Source organism: Thermobia domestica, chromosome 5, assembly GCF_964235325.1.
Source record: "Thermobia domestica chromosome 5, izTheDome1.hap1.1, whole genome shotgun sequence".
NCBI lineage: Eukaryota > Metazoa > Arthropoda > Insecta > Zygentoma > Lepismatidae > Thermobia > Thermobia domestica.
The window spans coordinates 85,601,036-85,623,246 of record NC_137458.1 but is presented as its reverse complement, the minus strand read 5'-3'; the positions used below and the strand labels follow the sequence as shown (position 1 = coordinate 85,623,246).

General features: G+C 35.9%; 1 protein-coding gene across 6 annotated transcripts in view; it reads left to right on the top strand.

Moving 5' to 3' along the window:
- numb (NUMB endocytic adaptor protein) overlaps positions 1 to 22,211 on the top strand; it is a 431,069-nt gene that overhangs the window by 341,182 nt on the left and 67,676 nt on the right. For all 6 annotated transcript variants that reach the window (XM_081758768.1, XM_081758766.1, XM_081758764.1 and 3 more), the window contains exon 2: positions 21,287 to 21,448. In XM_081758768.1, the coding sequence (XP_081614894.1) occupies positions 21,314 to 21,448 (135 nt within the window). In that variant the 5' untranslated portion in view covers positions 21,287 to 21,313. The remainder of the gene's footprint in view (positions 1 to 21,286; positions 21,449 to 22,211) is intronic.

Sequence of the window (22,211 nt, the reverse complement as noted above, 5' to 3'; positions counted from 1 at the left end):
GTGTGTAATTCTTTTAGAATGTTTCAGATTTTTGTCAAATTATTTTCATTAGTAGAGCTGTCATTCAAGAACATTTAAATTTCTGTCGGGGGAGAGAGATTAATTCATAATCATTGATTACGAAATGAAATCTGTTCATATCTTGACAGTATTGCCAGAAACTTGATTTGTTCATAATATATGTCACATGCATATGAATTACAGCAAATACGCCATGTCAGTTGGTCTTGACATGTAGACACATAAACAAACGATATTACCCTTGTTGAAATTCTATTCATATAGTTGAATCTCAGCACAGTCACGTGGTTGAACATGCAGAAATCTGTCTTCTCTATTATATGTTTGTATGGAGAGGAAATTCAGAGAATATTTGGGTACTCTCATGCATATATTTTTTTCTTTTTTTTATCCTTTAAACAAATTTCTGCCCTGTTTGTTTCTTTATTACGTTGTTTGCATAAAGGTAGGTTTCCATTTTACATGAATCTTGTAGCTGTCATAAAAGAAACCTTGCAACCTGATCTTTCTATTTACTGTTTACATGTTACAAACTTCCTGAAAGCAAGAAAGGTATCTCCACCCCTGCAGCACTGCACTCTAGTAGACAAATAGTAAACCTCCTCATTAAACACGTGCATTTTGGCGCACTTCCCCTCCCTGTCCAAAAGAATCCGTTGTTTCGGAAGCGGCGAAACTATTTTTTCCTTTATGTCAGCGGGAGGGTGATAGTAGGTAGCAAGCAAGACGACCAAGAAAGTTGGACATGGTTCAACTTCTTGCAAGAAGAGAAAAAATGTTGTATGTCCCTTTCAAGACTATGTTTACATGGAGAAATATAATAAGGTTGCAAGTTTTTTTTTTTTTTAATGACAGCTACAAGATTCATTTAGAGTGACAACGTACCATTGGAGTTACGTTTATAGAGTCAGGTCTTGCAACTTAAATTTGCTTACTTTCATACCAAAAAGTGAGCCCCTGGTAAACTGGGGGGAGTGAACTTTTCCCCAATTAGAGCTCCCCAATCTTTGTATTATGCTTAAACGCGATTACAATTCAACATTTTCACATATTTTTTGCTGTAGCTCATCGGTTTGCTGTAAAATCAATAAAATTAATTATTTAGAATTAATTATCGAGCGCCTGCTGCTTATACAACCAAAATCATGATAGAAGTTTGGATGGTTGCAGGCAAGTAGGTGATCTGTTCAACAACTTCAAGCACCTTTTCTTTTTGTAGCAAGAGGAAAGAGCTATTGCCTTCCGAAGTGCAATTAAAAATATTAAATAAAAAGACATACTTTAAAATAATTATGAACTTTTAAAATGCAGAAAAATGAGTTTTTTGGGGGGAGGGAAGGGAATAAAAATAAAAGAAATAGGACTAAAAGCATTGGGCGCGACCGAACCACTTTACTAATATTCATGAAAATTTTAACCCTCAACCTTAGGAAGAGCAACCAGTGCTTTTAGTCTTAGTTCTGTCTCTTAATTTTCGCCTTCCTTCTTCCCCCAAATATTTTTAGTGCATTTAATTCGATTTTAAACCTGCTGCTTGCTTGAACTTCCATCTTCTCGATGTGCATTAGATTGCTCTTGCTTTCTTCGCTAGGTGTAAGCAAAATCATTCAACAAATAGTTAAGTCGTGATTAATATTTCACAACCGGTTTATGAACATTATATGTAGTAAGCTGACTAACGTTAGTGTCAATATTATTCCTATATGGTATTATTTGTTCCAATGGGCACGGTGCTTCAGTGGTAGAGCGCTTACCTCTGATGCATGGGGTCCCTGGTTCGATCACCTACCAGGAGCACACCCTCAGGGGTTCACCTGATCCGGACCCCACAAAACTTACTAACTCAACATACACGTGTACGCTTTCTCAATAAAACTATACTTGTTTAACAGGGAAGTGATTGACGTAGCATAAAAATTTGATCTTACACTTCATTTGTACTCTTTCTCTATAAAAATCAATCTATTACAATGCTACAATAGCAATTAAAAACGCCTGAGCTCCAACGTATAACTTTTGATTTCAAACCTTTGATTTATGGTTATTTGTGATTTCACGTTTAATAAAGACAAATATTTTAAAGTATTTGTACTTTAAATAAATTATTTAAATTCATCCGTTTTTCATAAAGCTTAGCTTTTTTTAAAAAAATATATTGTTCAAAGCCTTTTATTTTAATAAGTCTTTTCCAAAATCAATGCAAATGAATTGTACTGCCATCTTTGGAGTTCTTTTAAACAATACGCTTGTGGCCAATCTTTTCGACAATGAGATCTCGGGAACTACAGGCTCTAGAAAGATGACGTTTTCACTGATCGATTGCAAATTTTATGTAGATTATCCAGTTCTAATTGAATATTTAAAGAAACATGGTTATAATTTCTTTATTACATTTTTACGGGTACACTGGAAATGTTGAAATAAAAAAAACTAAAGCATCATATCCTACGCATTATACATTCCAACACCACATATTTGTAAATAGGAGTTGCATACCTCTCAGGCATTTGTTTCATGGCCAAATTATGAAAAACGAAGGATAAGCATTTCTACAGCCTAAGTTGAATCTTTATTGTTTGGAGAGTTTTGCCCAATGAACACCATATATCACTGACATTATAATTGTGTATGTAATGTATTTGGTTTTACCGCATGCAAGAAGAAAGAAAACACTGATCATACATGAATTAAAAACTCCAACCGGAAGTAGGCTCAAATCTTGCAAACGGTGCGAGATATTGAAAGAGTAATCGAAAAAATCTCCCCTTTATGGTATTTCTCGCCAATTTTTATCAAGACGTCTTTCACTTGTGTTTGTAAAGGTACATGTACAGATGTGACTAATAACAATGAGACTCATGCTCATATGTGAATGATGCGCTGTGTAGTTTCGGGTACAGAATAATACCTGTTCAATACTACATAGTGACGTAGTGGCTTGTAGTATTAGACCTTCCCAAACCTTTAAACCCTCCCAACAAAAATTTCTGGGTGTGCGCCTATTACTGACCAATTAAGTTTGTGGTGACATTATCTCTGAGTTTTCTTGGGGGTACTCCCATTTTCTCCCACATTCTCATTCCATTGATTCTTTCATAATCATTCACGTACCTTAATCATCCGTTTCCCTTAGCGTAAACGGTATAATCGTGGAGACGTTAAACTGAAATATTTTATTTCAATTTTTGCAACGGTATTAATAATAGTGACTAGGATTAAATCATATAACATTTTTATGTTTATATTTTGTACATTGATTTTCAAAAATCATACTAGAGAATCATTTTTTTTTTCTCGTAGTACTGAATCTAGAAGTGAAGAGAGACCTTTAACAGAAAGTCCCGGGAATTAGAGAAATTTGAACAACCAATTCGGGCGAACCGACTGAATGGCATTTTTTGGGTATACAATTCACTTCTAAGTTTCTGTTCATTAGCTGCGAGTAACCATACGCATATACTGACTTTATAATCGAGAGTCGACGACGAAGACGAGGCTAAGCATAATATATGTTCATTTTCGGTCATTGTAGGCCAGAAAATGGTGAATTTTGTTCTTCTTCTTCTCCTTTTTTTTTTACCTTTTTCGGCTTTTTTTGTATATTGGTCTCTCTCTCTCTCTCTCTCTCTCTTTTTTTTTTTAACGCTTTCATAGATCTTAACTTCTTTTTTTTTCACTTCATCTTTCCACAATAAATTTACTGGCCATTAACTCGAATCACCACCTCCTCTTAAACATCTTTTCTTTAGTAAAAACAATTCAAAAGATATGACATTTCTTCAACGATTGGACTGGTAAGACCAGATCTGCAACAATCACAAGTCAGATAAGGAGGCGTAACAATATCGTCCAGCAAGGGGGTATGAAAGTGGGGAAGTTTTCTTATTTTAGTTTGTACTTCAGTTTGTAAAAGGACAGATCGATAAACCTACCAGAAGCTTGTATTCCTTGAACATTATATTCACTAAATATGTAATTCTAATTAAATTGGGTCTTATTTTTACGTACTTTTGTCAGTTTTTAGGTTTTTAGATATCTGTAGGTCTTTTTATAGGTCCTTTTTAGGCAATTTTCGGTGTTCAACTTCCGAGCACTACTAATAACCATGCTTTTCGTTTCTTAACAACTGCCTCCAACGAACTGAAACAACTAGACAGTTGAAACTGGTACATTATTTGTACAGAAACTTCCATAGATGGCACATACACCATGAACAACGTTTTACCAATGGTGCGATATTTCAGTATGAGGGCAGAAACTTTTAGAAATACCCTCGTACAAGTGGTTCAGATCTCATGTTAAGTAATATATCCATGTCTTCTATCATCCCAGTCTGGGGCGCACCCATGAGTGGGTCCACTTGGTCTGGGCCACTCAAATCTTCCCTTAGCGTAAAATTCATTTGTACTTTCTCAAAATTCATTTGTACTTTCTTAATAAAACTTGTTTAACAGGGAAATGATTGATGTAACATGAAAATTAGATCTTATACTTCATCTGTATTGTTTGTTTTATAAGAACAAACTAGTTTCTATATTTTTTTTCCCCTGAAAATATAAGTGGAAGTATTTTACAATTACTTATCGTTTTTTTGAGTGCAGAATAATACCCGTTCAATACTACATAGACATAGTAGCTATAGTATTGGACTTCCCCCCCCCTTCCAAAGCTGGACCCTTCCCAACAAAAATCTCTGGACGTGCACCTGATCCCAGTACCGTACCAAAGAAGACACATTACGGTTCAATCAAATAAATTATAAAGTTACAATTAAATATTTAAATAATGCATTTTTATTTGAATATATTAAGAACACTAAAATCTGTAATGTTACGTGAAATAATACATAACCTGACTATTTATCAACTATTACTTAAATTAATTCCTTTGGTAAATTGGAGTTTATATAGTTTGCCTTAAAGGAAGGGGTTATCAGTTATCACAAATAACCAGATTTTATTTATTTTGTTTGCCCATTTCGTCCTGTTAATATATTCATAGTGTAATTCATCTTTGTTTTGGGGCGTTTTTCTTCAACGTTACGGGTGTCTTCAACGGTAACAAATTGTTTTCGTCTCAATTTGTCTGTTTGTCAAGGTATAATCTTTATGGGTGTAGTAGGCTCTTAGGTAAAATTTATTATATTTTCCATATATACTAACTTTCGAAGATGATCGCTGTATATGAAAATAACGTTTGATAAACGTTTTGAAGGTACAATGCTTCGATGTATATAAACTAACTAAACCGAATAAAAGTAAATAAAGCTTTGAAAGTGAACCATTCGTTAGTGTCATCGAGCGCCACCTGTTCCCTGTAAATACTGAAGAAAGTCTCATGCCCTCATTTAACCTTGGATTGCTATCATTAATTTTAGTATCATCAACCCTTACATGGGGTTACTGTTAACCCCAGACACATTAAATGGTTATGAAAAGTATTTATCGTGCACAAAACGTATAGTTATTATTATTAAGTATCCTACCTTTGGTAGGTCTTGGGGCTAATGAGGATTTTTTTTTTTTTTTCAATTTTAGATTTGGACTTGGAAATGTTTCTTCCATTTTCTCGATCTTCAGCTTCCTCTTTTAACTCCCAATATTTTCTCCTATTTTTCAAATCATCGAACAGTTGTGTTCTTCTTACTATTCCTCGCTACTCTTCCATCTTTCCTTCTATGGCGGTGTGAAGAAGACAATTTCTACGCAAGATGTGTCCAATCCAATTGGCCTTTTACGAAGCATGCTGGCTAGAAATGTCGTCCTCTCTCCTATCCGTTTTAAAACATCGTGTGTTCTCTCTGTCCATTTAATCTTTTCCATCGTTTCTCCAACACCACATTTCAAAGCGCTAAATATTTCCTCTCTAACTTCCGTAATGTCCAAGTCTCTGAACCACCTTCCAATGCTCCAGATATAGCACTTGATCAACTTTCTAAATCCAATATTGAGCCTGCTAGTTAAGAGCGATCTTTTCTTGTTGAATACTTCCTTAGCTATGGCAATTCTTGACCTGATCTCTTTGGTGCAATAAGCGCCTCTCGTCAAAATACTTCCCAGATAGTTGAAATTATCGACCTCTTCAATTTATTCCACTTTAATCCATACGAGCATGTTTCCACGGAATATTCTCATGACTTCGACTTTTTGATGTTGATTTCCATTCCATATAGTTTTCCAGTGTCAGCTATTTTGTCAGTCATCTTCAGTAGTCCTTCTTCGGTTTTAGCTATTATAACCGTATCATCTGCATACCTGATCTTGTTAATGATTTGCCCTCCAATCTTGAAGTCTCCAATTTCCATTAATGCTTCCTTCATTAAACATTCACTGTAAATGTTGAATAATTGGGGCGACAAACTACATCCTTGTCTGACTCCTCTTCCAATCTCCACACTCTTGGTTTCTCCTTCGCTCAAGCGCAACTTCACTCGTCCTATGTACAGGTTTTGAATGAGTCGTCGATCTCTCCAGTTGACTCAGATTTCTTTTAAGTATTTTCAGAATCCGGTCAAAAGCTTTTCGTCAGTCGATGAAGCACAAACACAACTCTTCCTTTACACCAAGAAGAAAACGTATAGTAAGCTTAGAAATAAGGTTAGAAATAAATCTGTGTGCATATCACTGTTGTGTATGCATAGCCGGATTTAATGTTTGCCGCCTTAAGCCCAGAGGTGTTTGCCACTCCTTACCTGATGTATAAAAATTCAACGAAGTAGGAAACCAAAACAGGCTTTCTTTTTTTAGGTTTCAAGTCCCACGGTTATGCTAGCTAGGCTAAAGTAAAGGTGATGATGAAAATCAATGTAATGGTGGAATAAATATAGTAGAAGGAAACGGAAGAACCCCGAGAAAAACCCACGCACACCGTGTTTGTCCAGAAAGCTTTATTCTCAACTTTGATAGCTACATATAGAATTTTTTTTTATTTTTTTATTATTATTTATTATTATTTATTATTATTATTATTATATTATTATTATTATTATTATTATTATTATTATTATTATTATTATTATTATTATTATTATTATTATTATTATTATTTTTACAAATACAAACGTGCTACAGAACAGAAAAATGTAAATAGGTATGGTCAGTGAGGATTTCAGGATGGTCCAGGGGAATACTCCCAAGTCTCGAAACCCACCGTTCCTTCCGGGGTATTTCTCTCATCGGTCTTAACCTGGATTTCAGAATTTTTGCAACACTACTTTTTCAATTCTCGGCTGCAGCTCATGTGGTTCAGATTCCACGTTAAACCGTAGATCCACGTAGCCTCGCTGCTGAACGGGACGCTAAACTAAAAATCAAATCAAATCAATACTTTCTTTTTAAATTCCCTCCCGAAAGAAATCGTCATTGGATGTAGTTAAGTGGAATTCAGTGGAACTGTCCTAATTATGCCCACAGCGGTTGTGAGGACTAAATATTGCTAAGTATGAATGAAACTGCGCATTAACGTAAATAAGATTCATTTTCTTCTAGATCCGTTCTTTTTACGTGCTAGGAATAATTACATAAATACAGTTTTACATAATGTAATGTTACTTTTTTGGGAGGAGGGTCATTGCATATTTCCTCCCCCTCCCGTGAATTATATAATTAGATATAGGATTTGAAAGTTCAGAGTACAAGGTAAGAAATATAAGAATAATGTTTTACTTACGAGATTATATTGTACAGTGGTAAGTTATTACTCATATTTGTCACCGCACAAAGGAAAAGTTAGATTGTGAACAGTTTTATGAAGATATTGCTAATGGTAATCCGACCTCTCCGCTTTGCATAATACATATTTATCTTCAATGAAGGAATTCTGTATACTTATAAACATAAAGAGTGCATCAATAGAAATACAAAACACTCTCAGGGCAGTTAGGAAAAGTAAGCATATTTATTCATTTCTGTTGCATGTAACTGAACTTGCTGACGTTAAACTTCGTATTCTCAACATAAAAAAAAAAAAAAAAAAAAAAAAAACTACCTACCTTGCGTCGTGTCAAGAGGAATTTGAGTGGTGACGCCGAACTCACCCGCAAGTTGTTCGCGGAAATTAACCTCAGCAAAAGCCTGCAGACGGTCATTGTTACAGCTGGAAGGACGTCCGCTACGGTTTCTGTTTTTCCACTGAACGCAAAATTCTTCGAAACGTGATGGTAAACTAACATAATCGTCATTAAATAGAAGTCTATATATTATTACGGCATATTCAAGATCGTCAAATTACTACTTCGGAATTAAACAAAATCTAGAAGATAATGAATTATCATTTTGTTTGGATGGTTTGTTGAAATATAGCACCAAGGCTATGAGAGCTGTGGACCTGTAGTTTAAGACGAATCCGAATCACCGCAATGCGCTCAGTGCCCTGTCACTGGGAATCGAACCCGGGACCGCTTGCACCAAAGAGGCTTGCACTAGCCACTAGACCAACTGGGAAGCTCATTACAGACTGAAACCACTTTCTAAGTAGTGTATTGTTAGACCGCTACACAACCCAAGGTTTGAAATGGTCCTTTTCGCAATATTTTTTAATGGTAAATAAAATAAAAAATAATCCAAGATACCTCCTTACATTAAGAGGAATTTTTTAACAACCTACGATCATGCTGAGAGGCTAATGGAGATAGTGATGATGATGATGATGTTAAAGGAAATGGTGGAATGAAGAAAGCGGGAGGAATTTCGAGGAAACTCACGCACACACGGTGTTTGTCCTCCATAAAGCCACTTGGCGCGAACTGGGATCGAGTGAGGATCCCACGCACCAGAGGTGAACACTCTACCCCTAAGACATCGAGACTGGTTAGAAGGATACTACTACTACTACTACTACTACTACTACTACTACTACTACTACTACTACTACTACTACTACTACTACTACTACTACTACTACTACTACTACTACTACTACTACTACTACTACTACTACTACTACTACTACTACTACTACTACTACTACTACTACTACTACTACTACTACTACTACTACTACTACTACTACTACTACTACTACTACTACTACTACTACTACTACTACTACTACTACTACTACTACTACTACTACTACTACTACTACTACTACTACTACTACTACTACTACTACTACTACTACTACTACTACTACTACTACTACTACTACTACTACTACTACTACTACTACTACTACTACTAATAATAATAATAATAATAATAATAATAGATATAATGCAGGACCATACCGAAGTATTGACGAAAGAAATATAATAAATATCAAAGAAACTGTGTTGTAGTGATCACTATAAGTTATTTTGCCATTAATGATAGGTCATTTCTCGCAACTGAGAAGCTTGGCCATGCACTATGGTCTCCAGCTAACCTTTTTATCTTCGTGTACGATTTTTCTGTACTAGATGTACAAATATATTTGAAACAGGTAAACTGAATATTATTCTTTACGAAATACAAAAAGGTGTATTAGAGTTGTAAGAATAATCGATATTTTATCATTAGGTTAGAGAACGTCGCTTAGCTGTCAAGTCTCGATAATTCATATTCCGCCAAGGAGCGTTGGGATTTCGATGTTACAGCGTTTTTTTTTGGGGGGGGGGGAGGGAATGGATTTTCTTTAAGAAAGAAAGAAAAAACTAGTTAATGCCATGTAGGTGTAGATGGATGGGCAAGTTGTGACGTCAAACCACGCTGAAAGTGCATAATTTCTAGTTTCAGCGTCACGATCCTAGACCTATATATTTTTTTATTCGTATTCTGATGAAGCAAATTCAAGGATGATTTTTTCCTTATGTCCATATTTATCAGTGGCGGCATAAGAGGAGGCAGCGACATCCTCGCACCGGGTCCCGCCTTTTGAGAGGGCCCTGGCATTGCGTGACGCAAATGACCAATTGCTCGTTAATTAATTGAACATCCTGATGGAGGTTGGTGATGCAATAATTGGCTCGTTCCAGTGAATAACCGGCTAAGTCGGGAAAGGTAAATTTTACAGGAGAGCAGTTTAAAGGTAAATTTTACAGTAGTTACATGGTTAATTGTGACATAACTGATTGTGCAAAATGCTGTAACTTCCTCAATTTTAAGAATTCGTCTTAGCCGCTTCTACACAATGTAGAACTCACCAAAAGAAGCTTATACCTGTAAAATCTCAATTTTCAAAAAAAAAAAAAAATGTCGACTTAGCCGGTTATTCACTGGACCCAGCCAATTGTGCTTGTCGCAGGATTTACTTATGCACATCGCTGTACTTGCTAAAAGGAAGACTTTCCACAATTTCGATAATTATGACCATGCAATGAGAGAACAAGAAGTTGTCCTTTCGTATTACGAGTTACCGGTTGCAGCCCCGAACAATCCCGAATCCATGTCCCATTTTGTGTAATCGTGATACGATATTAACGAGACACCTGCGATAGGCTATTTGAGTTTCTGGATGGCTTGGTAGGTTGAGGAGAAAAGTGAGAATAACTTGGCAAAGACAGAGGTTTTTGACACAACTGACTTCAAAGTGAATGAATTATACTGATTTGCCGTTCTTTGAACGTGCTATGATAAAACAAAAACTTTTTTTTTTTTTTTAAATTGTAACATTGCACTAAATACTGAATCTCAACAGTAATTTCTTACGGTAGAGTTGAGTATAAACATATGTAGGCTTTAGATCATTTCGCTCAGTTAGCTTTGTGATGTGCAAATATCATTCTTTTGTCGCTCAAGATGAAGATCAATAACAGAAAAACGAAAAAGAAAATACCTGACAGAAAAAAAATACCAGAAGCTTTCAGAATGTTTATGGAAATATATCTAAAAAGTACACTTAATGCAGAATGTAAATACGTTATTGGAAAATTTAGTGGGCCCAAACATATACCAGAGAACACCTACGAAAATAATGCTTCCTCCAGTGTAAAGAATCTTTGTCCGATACCTTCATTTTCAGAAAGTTAGCTCAAGAACGAGCCTTCGCCTGTACGAGTTCGTCTAATCACAAAAGTCTTGTTGGAGTTAATGGCTATGACAATGATGATGACGATGATGTGTCAGGATATAAGAACAAACATAAACAAAAGCAGCTATCACCAACGAAAATATGATTGCCTGTTACTGTTGGAAATTACGCCACCGAGAAAAGAATCGATTTAGCGAGAAGCTACACTGCAGCCAGCACATCCTAGATGTTGCGTCTCATAATGTATTGTATGTTGGAAGTTTCTCGATTTCTGTTACATTTCACCATTTCAGTGGTTGAGATCGGTCCAGGGAAACTGCAGAATGAAGCTTGTAGATTTCTCAGAGATAAAATCGTTGTAGTTTGTGTAAATGCTACGTTTATTCTTATATCAAAAACACGTGTTGTATAGTGTAAAACTGAAACTAATTTAAATTATCATTAATTAGAACGCCCTTATTCGACACGTAAAGTAAATAGGTAACAAATAAAAGGATAATAATAATAATAATAATAATTAATAATAATAATAATAATAATAATAATGATAATATAATATATTCGTTTTATGTGAAAGTGGAAGGAAACGGAAAAACCTTGAGAAACACTTGGAACCGAGATTTTTCACCCCAAGCTTACATTGCCACGCGACTGAAATAAGGACTCTTTAAAAAGAGTACATATGATCGTCATATAATTCATTTCTACCTTCATTTTGATTCAGTCGCAACTATTTTTTAAAATTTATTTTTGTTATATAGCAAAAGAATCAATCAGCGTCAAGTAAATACGCAGTGATATCTCGAGAGGTAAAACAAAGGTAATGCATAACCAACATACAAAGAAGAAAGGCTTAAAGATACACGGTGAAAATATTGAAATAGTAGATGAATATGTGCATTTAGGGCAGCTAAAAACATCAACTGGCACAATGAGTGATGAAATAGCCAGATGATTTTAAAATGGCATGAAATCCATTCTCAAGTTTGGGTTTCACTTTTTAAAAACAAACTGCCAATGTGTCGTAAGAGAAAAATGTACAATTAATGTATTCTGCCAGTGCTTCTGTGTGTATAAGAAATGTGAACCTTGAATGCACAAGCAACCCAAAAATTAAGAGTTACGCAGAAAACAATGGAAAATACATGGTAAGAATAACAAGAAGAGAGAGAGAGAAACAAATGAATGGATTCACTCTCAAAAAACATGTGATGTGATCAAGATTGTGAGAAGCAGGAGTGAAGATGGGCGGGCTATATAGCAAGGCAAACAAATTATTTAAAGATGGCTACAACTGGTGTACATTGGATTTCCACAGATAAAAAGCGACCCGAAAGACGACCAAACACAAGATGAAAAACCAGACTTTTCTCAGGAATTAAATGGATGACAAAAGCATCTGACCGAAATCTGTGGAACAAACTGGGGGAGCCTTCATCCAGCAGTGGATTGACAATGGTTAAATATGATGATCTCTACAGGAGATAACTACATAATAATAAATTCGAGAAAAAAATATGAAATATTAGATAGTATGCCAGTGTAGCATCTCATAATATCGGGAAGTACGAATGTGCAGTGAATACTAATATACCTCATGCAAGATTTAAGAAAGAAGAAAAAATGGGTGACTCCGTCGAGACTACAAATTTGCATACAATAGAGCCGCAGAAGCTCATTTGCTTGTGGGGCAAAGCTTTGCCCTTGTGCTGATCTATTGTTATCCAGAGAAAAGGCTGCCTGTCTGGTTGCACTAACCCAGGTGATAACATGTATATGTTTTTCTTTTATTGAATTTACCCTTACTGTGAGGTCATAAGAGATTGATTTTCCTTCGAGTGCTACTTCGTTACTTTTTCTTGTGTGTGTGTGTGTGTGTGTGTGTGTGTGCGAATTATGTTGAAATTGAGATCACGTTGGTCGTGACAGCAATGGGATATTACGGTCTTAAATCTATTTAGTGATTTTCAGAAGCTTAAGAACGAAATGTGTGATTGTTCGAATACTCAACATTTGAGGCTTCCGTGCAAGATACGTACTCATCCTTAAAGAATGTTCATTCAAAAACACTCGTAAAATCTCCTGATTACTACTCAAATCCCTATCAAAGACAACATAAATTTGACCGGAAATGGCCGTAAGTAGCTTACTAAATACCGATACAATCTCAACAGTGACCCAAGAAGTAAGTTTTCGCATCTGTAAATACGTAGAAAGAAGGGAGTATTTACGAACTCTTACCATGGCTGCAGTATTGCTGTTGACCGTATACTTTTCTTAACTAAATCCTTGAGAATTTGCGACAAGTTCTGAATTTATTTTGCATGTGATGCCTTGTTTGTTAAAAGGATTTCCTGAAATTCAGCTGAGACACACAGACGTCAATAGAGAAACGCTTCAAATAAATTCGGGGAAAGTAAAAAGAGAAGCAGTTACGGTCAAGGGAAGATCAGTGTAGAAGATAATGCAGTGAAAGAACCTAGTTCATAAAGAAAATATACTTTCCAGAGAAATTGATATAAGAAGCACAAACGTGTATTCATGTACTGATAAAAGCATATGTTAAATATATAAATTTATTATTTACCTAGCGAAAACAGATTATTCTAAGATTTTTTTAAACGAAAATGATAAAGTGGGAGGAAATGGTAGAACCCCGAGAAAATCACACACGCGGTCTCGTTCACCACAGTGCCTATTTAACACAAGGTAGATCGAACCAGGAATTCCACTCACCTGAAGTGAGCGCTTTACTACTGAGCTGCCGCGGCCTCTTAAAAATATACACAGGGTGTTCTACATAAAACCGATACAACTAACTGTCTACCCATCTTTCATGCAAAAGACTTTTTACATTACTTCGTCTGTAAATATCGGAAAGTTATAAACTTAGAGTTACTATATTATTACATCTTATGTAAACTGCCTATTTAAAACCTGTTGATCGGAGCTGAATCGATGGCCTCTGGGAGTATCTTTAAGTGAATCAGAGAGACGGTAATCCGACAGAGCAAGATCGAGACTATATGCAGGATACTCCAGCACCTCGAAACTCAGCGTCTGAAGAGATTGAGCGGTATGAGCGGCGATATGTGGACGCGCATTGTCATGTAACACAAGAACGCTTTCCGACAACAGACTTCTGCGTTTATTACGAATTGCAGGCAGCTTGCTTATCAGCATATCTCTGTACCTTCTTTTGTTTATTGTTGACCCTTTTCCAGGTAATTTTCCAGGATTGGCCCTTGAGAGTCCCAAAACTGTGAATATCACTTTCCCTGCAGAAGGTTGACACTTGAATTTCTTATTGACGGGAGATCCGAGGTGCTTCCATCTCATGCTCTGGCGTTTGTTCTGAGATTCAAATTGATGAATCCACGTTTCATCTCCAGTGATATTTTGCCTGAGAAACGCTTCATCTTCGTTAGCGTAACGGTCCAGTAAGTGCTGACAGATTGTCACATGGTTTCACTTGTGCTCTTCATCGAGTTTTTTCGAAACCTATCTCGCACAGACTTTGTAAAAGTTGAACCTGTTATGTCTGATATTACATGCAGAACCGTGACTAATCTGCATATGAATTGCCACTTTATCAACAGTCACTCGTCTCTGATCCAGAATCAAGGCACGGACTTATTCAAGAATGTCATCAGTTGTTGCTGTAGCTGGACGCCCTGCTCTTTCCTCATTCTTCACGCTCGTTCGACCACGTTTGAACTGTTCGATCCACTGCTAAACACTTCGCTGTGGCAACACATCATCGTCGCATTGTGCTCAAGGTCTTCTATAAATTTGCACTCTGGGTACACCTTCAAACCACAAGAAAACGGATGACGGAACGCTGTTTTTCTTTGTTGCACACAGGGTATCGCGGTCATCTTTTACTTCGCAACAGCACAAAGCGGACTGATGTGATAACGCTGCAACCTACCACAGACGAAGCCAACAGACATCTAACGTCTGGTGACACACAATGCGGTAGAGCCAACCTGAAATGCAATAGAAAAATATTGCAATTACTTATTGACTTACCTTCGTATTTTTAGCAAACTATTACTTTTTTTTTTTTTTTTTTTTTTTTGTCAGAGAAAGAAGTTTATGCTCGAAATGTAGAAATTCTAGAAGCTTCATGGCAATGATAACATAGTTACAATCATTTAAGTCGATAATGCGGTAAAATGAATTTCAAGTGCAAACACGTGAGTTAATAAATTATGATAATCTTATCAGTGTATGCCTACTTATAATTCGGAACAGACGGAAGTTTGATGGTTTAGAAAAATACTTCCTGGTTTAAGTGATAAGCGTTATCTCTTATTGCATTTCTCTTCAAAATTGGATTTTACCTTGACTTATCGTCTAGTAGGTACTGACGACGGCAAATCAACCTTAAATGATATATTTTTTTAATGCAGACCTTGTTAACACATAATTGCACCGTGTTATTGCAGAAACGAAATAAGCGCCATTGTCGTAATTTTAAGAAACTGAGTTATTGATGATAACATTTGATGCCCCAACAATAATGTAGCCAAGGTATTGACGTTTTCCGCTCATTTCGTTTCTGCTTAACGTTCTAATGTGCACCATTAACCAACTGTCAATTTATGTTTTTTTTTTTTTTTTTTAATTTGGCGCTTAGTTCAGTTTTGCATAACGCAGTGCAATTATTTTCCATCTGCATATTAAAATGCTAGGTTTATATGTTTGTCTTCAAAGAAAATTTATATGTTTGTCTCCAATCCTTTCGACAATGATATCTCGAAAACCACAAATGCTAGAAACGTGCTGTTTTCATTGGTCTATTCCAAATTTTGTGTAGGTTGTCCTGTTCTAATTGAATATTTTAAAAAAATGGCCGTTATTTCTTTATTACATTTTAAGGGGTACACTGGAAGTGTCGAAATTTTAAAAAAGTAAAGCAAACTCATATCCTACGAGTTATGTATTCCAACACCTCATATTTGTATATAATGATTGCATATCTCTCAGGCGTTTGTTTGATGGCTAATGAAAAACGAAGGAAACCATTTCTCTAGTCTAAGATGAATCTTTATTGTTTGGAATGTTTTGCCCAATGAACACTCACTGATATTATAATTAATTGTGTCTGGCATGCTTATTACATATTGCATGCCAGAAGAAAGAAAACTCTGATCATACATGAATTAGAAACTCCAACCGGAAGTAGGCTCAAATCGTACAAACGGTGCGAGATGTTGAAAAAAAAATAATTGGAAAACATCTTCCCTTTATGATACCCTTGCCGATATTTATCGAGACGTCTTTCACTTGTGTCTGTAAAGGGACATGTATATACAGATTTGAGGAATGACAAGGAGATTCATGCTTATATGGGAAAGATGCGCTGCGCGCAGGTTAGGTTCAGCTAATATGCATTAAAATATTTATAAAACAATACTATCTATATCTAAGTTACTAACGTAAGATTCCATTGAGATTTATCAGAATATGAAAATTGTTGCATTCCAGACTCCTAGAATGTCTGACTCCTTGGATGGACTTGGTTGAAAAGCGTTAATTGTTGATTATATCGATTGGAATGTAATGCAAAAGCGCCCCTGTGCTTGTGCTATAGTAACGCGAGAAAACTTTCCGTATAATTGATTTTAAAAATCCATCGCTTAATAGAACAATTGGATTTTGCTTTACAATTTTTAACGGACGCAATTTCTTCCCTATACAGAAATCTATCCACTTTAAAGTGTTAAGCTTCCATACCAGATCGAACAATTTTCTCCAAAAGCCGCAAACTTCTTCGTAGTAACAGAAACCAGTGAGTAGGAAGTCCGTACATTCCTCCCTCCCTGTTCTTTCATGAATTTTCATTTTAGTTACTAAAATATATCTGAATGAAAGCGTTTGTAATAATTTCCCTCGTACAATTTCGTATATTTGGGTAATAATATCTGTCATTTTGACCTAGCAGTAAATTTCCCTATTGCCGAAAAAATAGGTCCTTGACGGCCATGCTAGAGGGAGGGAACAGGCGCCCTCCATTAGCGTCGTCCGCTCCCCTCCGAATACCCACCCAAACATGTTGTGTTGTAACATACGTCAAGTGATATAAAACTATTATTTTCGGTATACAAAAAAATAACTTCTTCCCAAAAGAATTCCAATGCCCCTCCACTTAACCCCACAATAACCCCACAAATTAAAACTGGCGTCGTCACTGTACATAGTGCGTTTACAACATAGCTAATCGACCTGTTATCATCCACTTTGTTACAGGTTTGTTGCATGTATTTTTATTGTAAATAACGATAGTTCTTTTCTTTGTTTTATTCTCGAAGATTTGATTAAGTCCAAACACTCAAGATCGGTGCAGTAGCGTTATTTTAGATTTTACAAGGGCGGGGGACAGGATTATTCACCGACAATAAGTTTGTTTGTTTGTTTGTTTGTTTTTTTTTTTTTTTTTGTTAATATAGTAGTATACAATTTATTAGAATACATGTGTTTCTCGAACTCAGGAGGGATAATTGTCCCTGTGCTCCCCCAAAATGACACCCCTGATATGATGGTCCATAACTCGGGAACCATAAACGTGCAAACCATATTATTTCATAAGCTCGTATAACAGATCCAAATCTGCTATCATTCCAGGTTTAAACCAGATCGGATAACCTGTAAACTGGAACTTTGATTTGTCATTTGTATATTACTTTTATCTCTTCTCCATATTTGTGGACTTTGTGGTGGCCAAACACCGTGCTCGTGGGTTTTCTCGGGGTTCTGTCGTTTCCTCCCACTTTATTCATTCCACCATTTCACTCATCTCTCATCGTCACTGTCTCCTTTAGCCTAACCGGCATAAGCGTGGGACGTAAAACTTAGATTTAATTTCATTTTTCGTCCCTATATTATATCTCCAAATGTGTTTTTGTGCTCATTCGTGTCGAGGCGGCTATAATGCGTGTGCATTTTGTGCACATAGTCCAAGGTTTGATTTTAGTGTATGAGGAATTAATGAGTAGTAAACTAAGATTTAGAAAACTAGACCTAATAAAATTGGAAGTTGATGTATTGAGCAAGGCGGTGGGCTGGCCCGCCAAACAATAGGACAAATGCCCGGTGCGCACGGGCGCCCGAAGAAAATCTTTTAGGGGGTCATCTCCATGGTTGCTATATTACTGTTGGTATTTCTAGTATTTAATATACGTGGTTTACTATATTATGTATACCTTTTCGTAAACCGGGGGAGCAGCCCCATCCTGCCCTCCCTTTCGGGCGCCCATGTGCCGTCCCCTTAAAGACACCCCAATCTATTTAATAATGAAAATAAAATTAATAAACTTTCCTGGAATATTTACATTATTTTTCAGGTGTAATACACAAAATAATTTACATATTTTGTAAATATTTGTTTGTACAGCGGGGGACACTTCTAAATGGTACACCTTAGCCGTAAATCTCCATATGGCTGTACCATTTAGAAGTGTCCCCCGCTGTACAATAATACTGTATAACTGTGCGTATAAAGTTGGCTGGCCTGAAGTTACAACTATATTGCCGGAGCGCTGCGGTCGTTTTCTGTAATCAAATCAACCAGCTGAAACTGTACCGATGTTTGAAGTATCTTTATTTCAAAACTATGTCACATGTCATTGCTAAAATCACATGTAATAAAATCATATATCAGATATTATGAGCGCTATGACGACACACATTTATAAATGACTTAATGCACCTCATCTAACAAGTTGATATCGCACCCTCGCAATATGTATGTACTAGTGCTGTTAAAATTCGACTAATTCATTATTCGAATATTTTTCGTATAATTGTTCGAATAACGAATATTTGTTCGAACTATTGTTCGAATAACGAATATTTGTTCGAACTATTGTTCGAATAACGAATATTTGTTCGAACTATTGTTCGAATAACGAATATTTGTTCGAACTATTGTTCGAATAACGAATATTTGTTCGAACTATTGTTCGAATAACGAATATTTGTTCGAACTATTGTTCGAATAACGAATATTTGTTCAAACTATTGTTCGAATTCGAACAATTTTAACTACTAATCTGTAACACCACCGTTTTCATGTTGACTTCCCAATATCTATACCACAGGCCACAGCCCTTTTCATGGGGCCCTTCCAAATTTTTCTAGCCAGCCATTTGAGGATATAGTGCCAAGTACTATTCAGTGTAGTAGTGGTATTATTATTATTTTATTATTATTATTATTATTATTATTATTATTATTATTATTATTATTATTATTATTATTATTATTATTATTATTATTATTATTATTCAAGTTACTTATTAGTGTTATCCACGAGACACAATTTGGGGTAGTATTGCCTCTAAAAGGTGACGTCAAATGCTTTCTCGTTTCGTATATCACTCATCGAGATAATCCTGTCTCGTCTCGTGGGCAGGGGTAAAAGTGCAGGGGAACGTGGGGGGACGCCGTCCCCACCTCCAGAAAATACGTACGGCGTCTCCCAGTTCCTAAAAAAGTTAGAATGGGCAAAGATAGATAGGGGGACGGCGGGATGTCATGCCGCTACCTACCGTCCCCCTACTCTTTCAAATCCACTTTTATCCCTGCTCATGGGCAACACTATTATTTATTAACTAGAGCAGTGGTTTTCAACCGGTGTGTCGCCACACACTGGTGTGTCACATGTCCTATATAGTGTTTGCGAAATTTTAGTATTTAAAAATCATGAAGCATTTACTAATGCGTTGAAATTAATTCTGAAACAGTGTACCAATCGACACCTTCAGTGGTTGCAACAATGCTGAGTACAACATAGAGGCGCTACTTTATAGAAACTCATAGCCTTACACTTATGTAATTATTAACCCTTAATTAGTCGCATGCGGAATTTTGTTCCGCACTTTTACATTTCTCTTTTTGTTTTCCTTACTTTCGATCGTATGCTTTTGAACTTTTGTCTAGCTGTCTTTTAAAGTTTCATGATTAAACAACAATACATATTTGAATTGTTGCCCAAGCCACTAGTGAATATTTTGTTATTTATTTTGGAGTGATGCAGTTTGCGGAGCAAAGTTCCGCGCGCGACTAAATAAGTTACCCTTTTTTTCTCCTACAAATTCTACGCTTTCTTTCAGTTTATTGTTTTTAGCCGACAACAATTAAGCGATTCGGTGACTACGAAACATATCACAAGCAAGCGCCACCACCACTATTTTTTAAAATTTATTTTACAAAAATATATTTTCAGATACAGTTCATTTGTAAGCAACTGAAGTTATAAGCGGTTTATATGTGCATTGTGCGCTCTGAAAATAAATACATAGAGAAGAGAGTTAGTCTTTTCTTTCAAAATGGATCATCATGAACGTGATGTGAACAGAATTAGAAACATGTTGCTGGAAGTTCTGGCTGAAGACGACAATTTAGATGTTCCGGATATGGAAGATGGCGATGAAGATATCATTGAAGAAAGCGACCACATCTCTGCCAGTGAAGAATCAGCAGATGAAGGTGAAATGTTGCCACAAGCAGATCATGTGAAATCACTCTCAAATACTACTGCACGGGGACCATATCTTCTAGGAAAGGACAATGTCACTAAATGGTACGCACATGCTCCACGGCAAATTATACGAAGAAGTCAGAATATTTTGACCCATTTACCAGGAGTCAAAGGACATGCTAAAGAAGCGAAAACGCCGAGCGAATTTTGGAGTTTATTCTTTAGTACGTCTATGCTGGAGAGAATCGTTGAATTTACAAACCAGTGCATTGAAACACATAGGGTCGCTTATAGCAGAGAATAGATGCTCAAAATACTAATATAACAGAAGTAAAGGCCTTGCTGGGCCTTCTGTATCTTGCAGGAGGACTGAACTTGCAGGAGGAGGATAATTAGTCAATAGCATAAAATAACTTAAGACGACTTTTAAAACAAATATTTTAACCTAAAATTAAATACAAATTTAAAAAAAAACAAATATTACATGAGTTTTACTATGTAGTTATTATGCGGAACAAAATTCCGCACGCGACTAATTAAGTAACTTTTTTCACGCGACTAGTTAAGGGTTAATTAATTAATTAATTAATTACAGTTTATGTTATGATAAATAAAAATCAAACAAATGCGTCACGATGTCGTGAGCGTTCAGTAAAGTGTGCCGTCAGTCAAAAAAGATTGAGAACCACTTAACTAGAGACATGTACGTTAACCCTGAAGCTACTTTTGGTAAATATGAGAAGTTATTTAAATAGGAAGAGTTTCTTTGCTTGCTTATTTATTTTATAAAAAATCAGTATAAAGTAATATATTTTGTCTTTATTTCCTCAGGTGGACAAAGGAGACCGCCCTCGGAGAATGGACAGGTTGAGAAGTAGCCTTCGAAACAGTTTTAGGCGGAAAAAGGAACATGTACCGGAAAGCTCAAAGCCTCATCAGTGGCAGGCTGATGAGGCCGCTGTACGCTCGGGAACCTGTAGTTTTCATGTAAAGGTAACATATTTATTTTTTGAAAAAATGATATTGCTGTGAAGTTAGCGACAATTTAAGTTGAGCAGTGTTAGTATGTAGTATTCAAATTTCGAATCAGTACTTCCAGTGGCGTGCTCAAGGGGGTTGTATGCTTTAAAAACCTTTTTTTCCCATTTTTTTTAAGAAAAAATATTCTGCATCCTAAAAACTCTCATTCTATTATTATCTCTCCCTCCCAAAATTGAGAGACACATGGTATTTTAGGAGGGTAGGGAAATACTGTTCTTTCTTTCGAAGAAAATGTTTATAATTTTCTTTCTTTTTTATTTCGTTCCTCCTCTTCCTCCTCCTCCTTCTTCTTTATTATTATTATTATTATTATTATTATTATTATTATTATTATTATTATTATGATACGGAAAAAAGGAGATTCAAAAATCTTTGGATAAACACGTTTCAGAGAAAGGTATTTTTATTTAACAAAAGGGGAAAAGACGACTAATAAAAACGTAGAATAAAAAATATTTTTTTAAAGAGAAAGAAGTAAATAATTTCTCTCTCTCTCTCTCATATGAACATGGGAACTTGAGCCCTCCCCCCCCCATCCTGACACTTCTGCATACACCACTGTAAATACCGATTAAAGGTAAAAACAAGGTAGTTTGGATATTTTCTGCTTTCGTTTTTGGCAATTGAAAACAAGTTAATGAAAACAGTTCTGATTTGTTTCTTATGTCATTTTTGATACATCTCTAGGTGGTTAATTTATGAATAGTGTTCAACA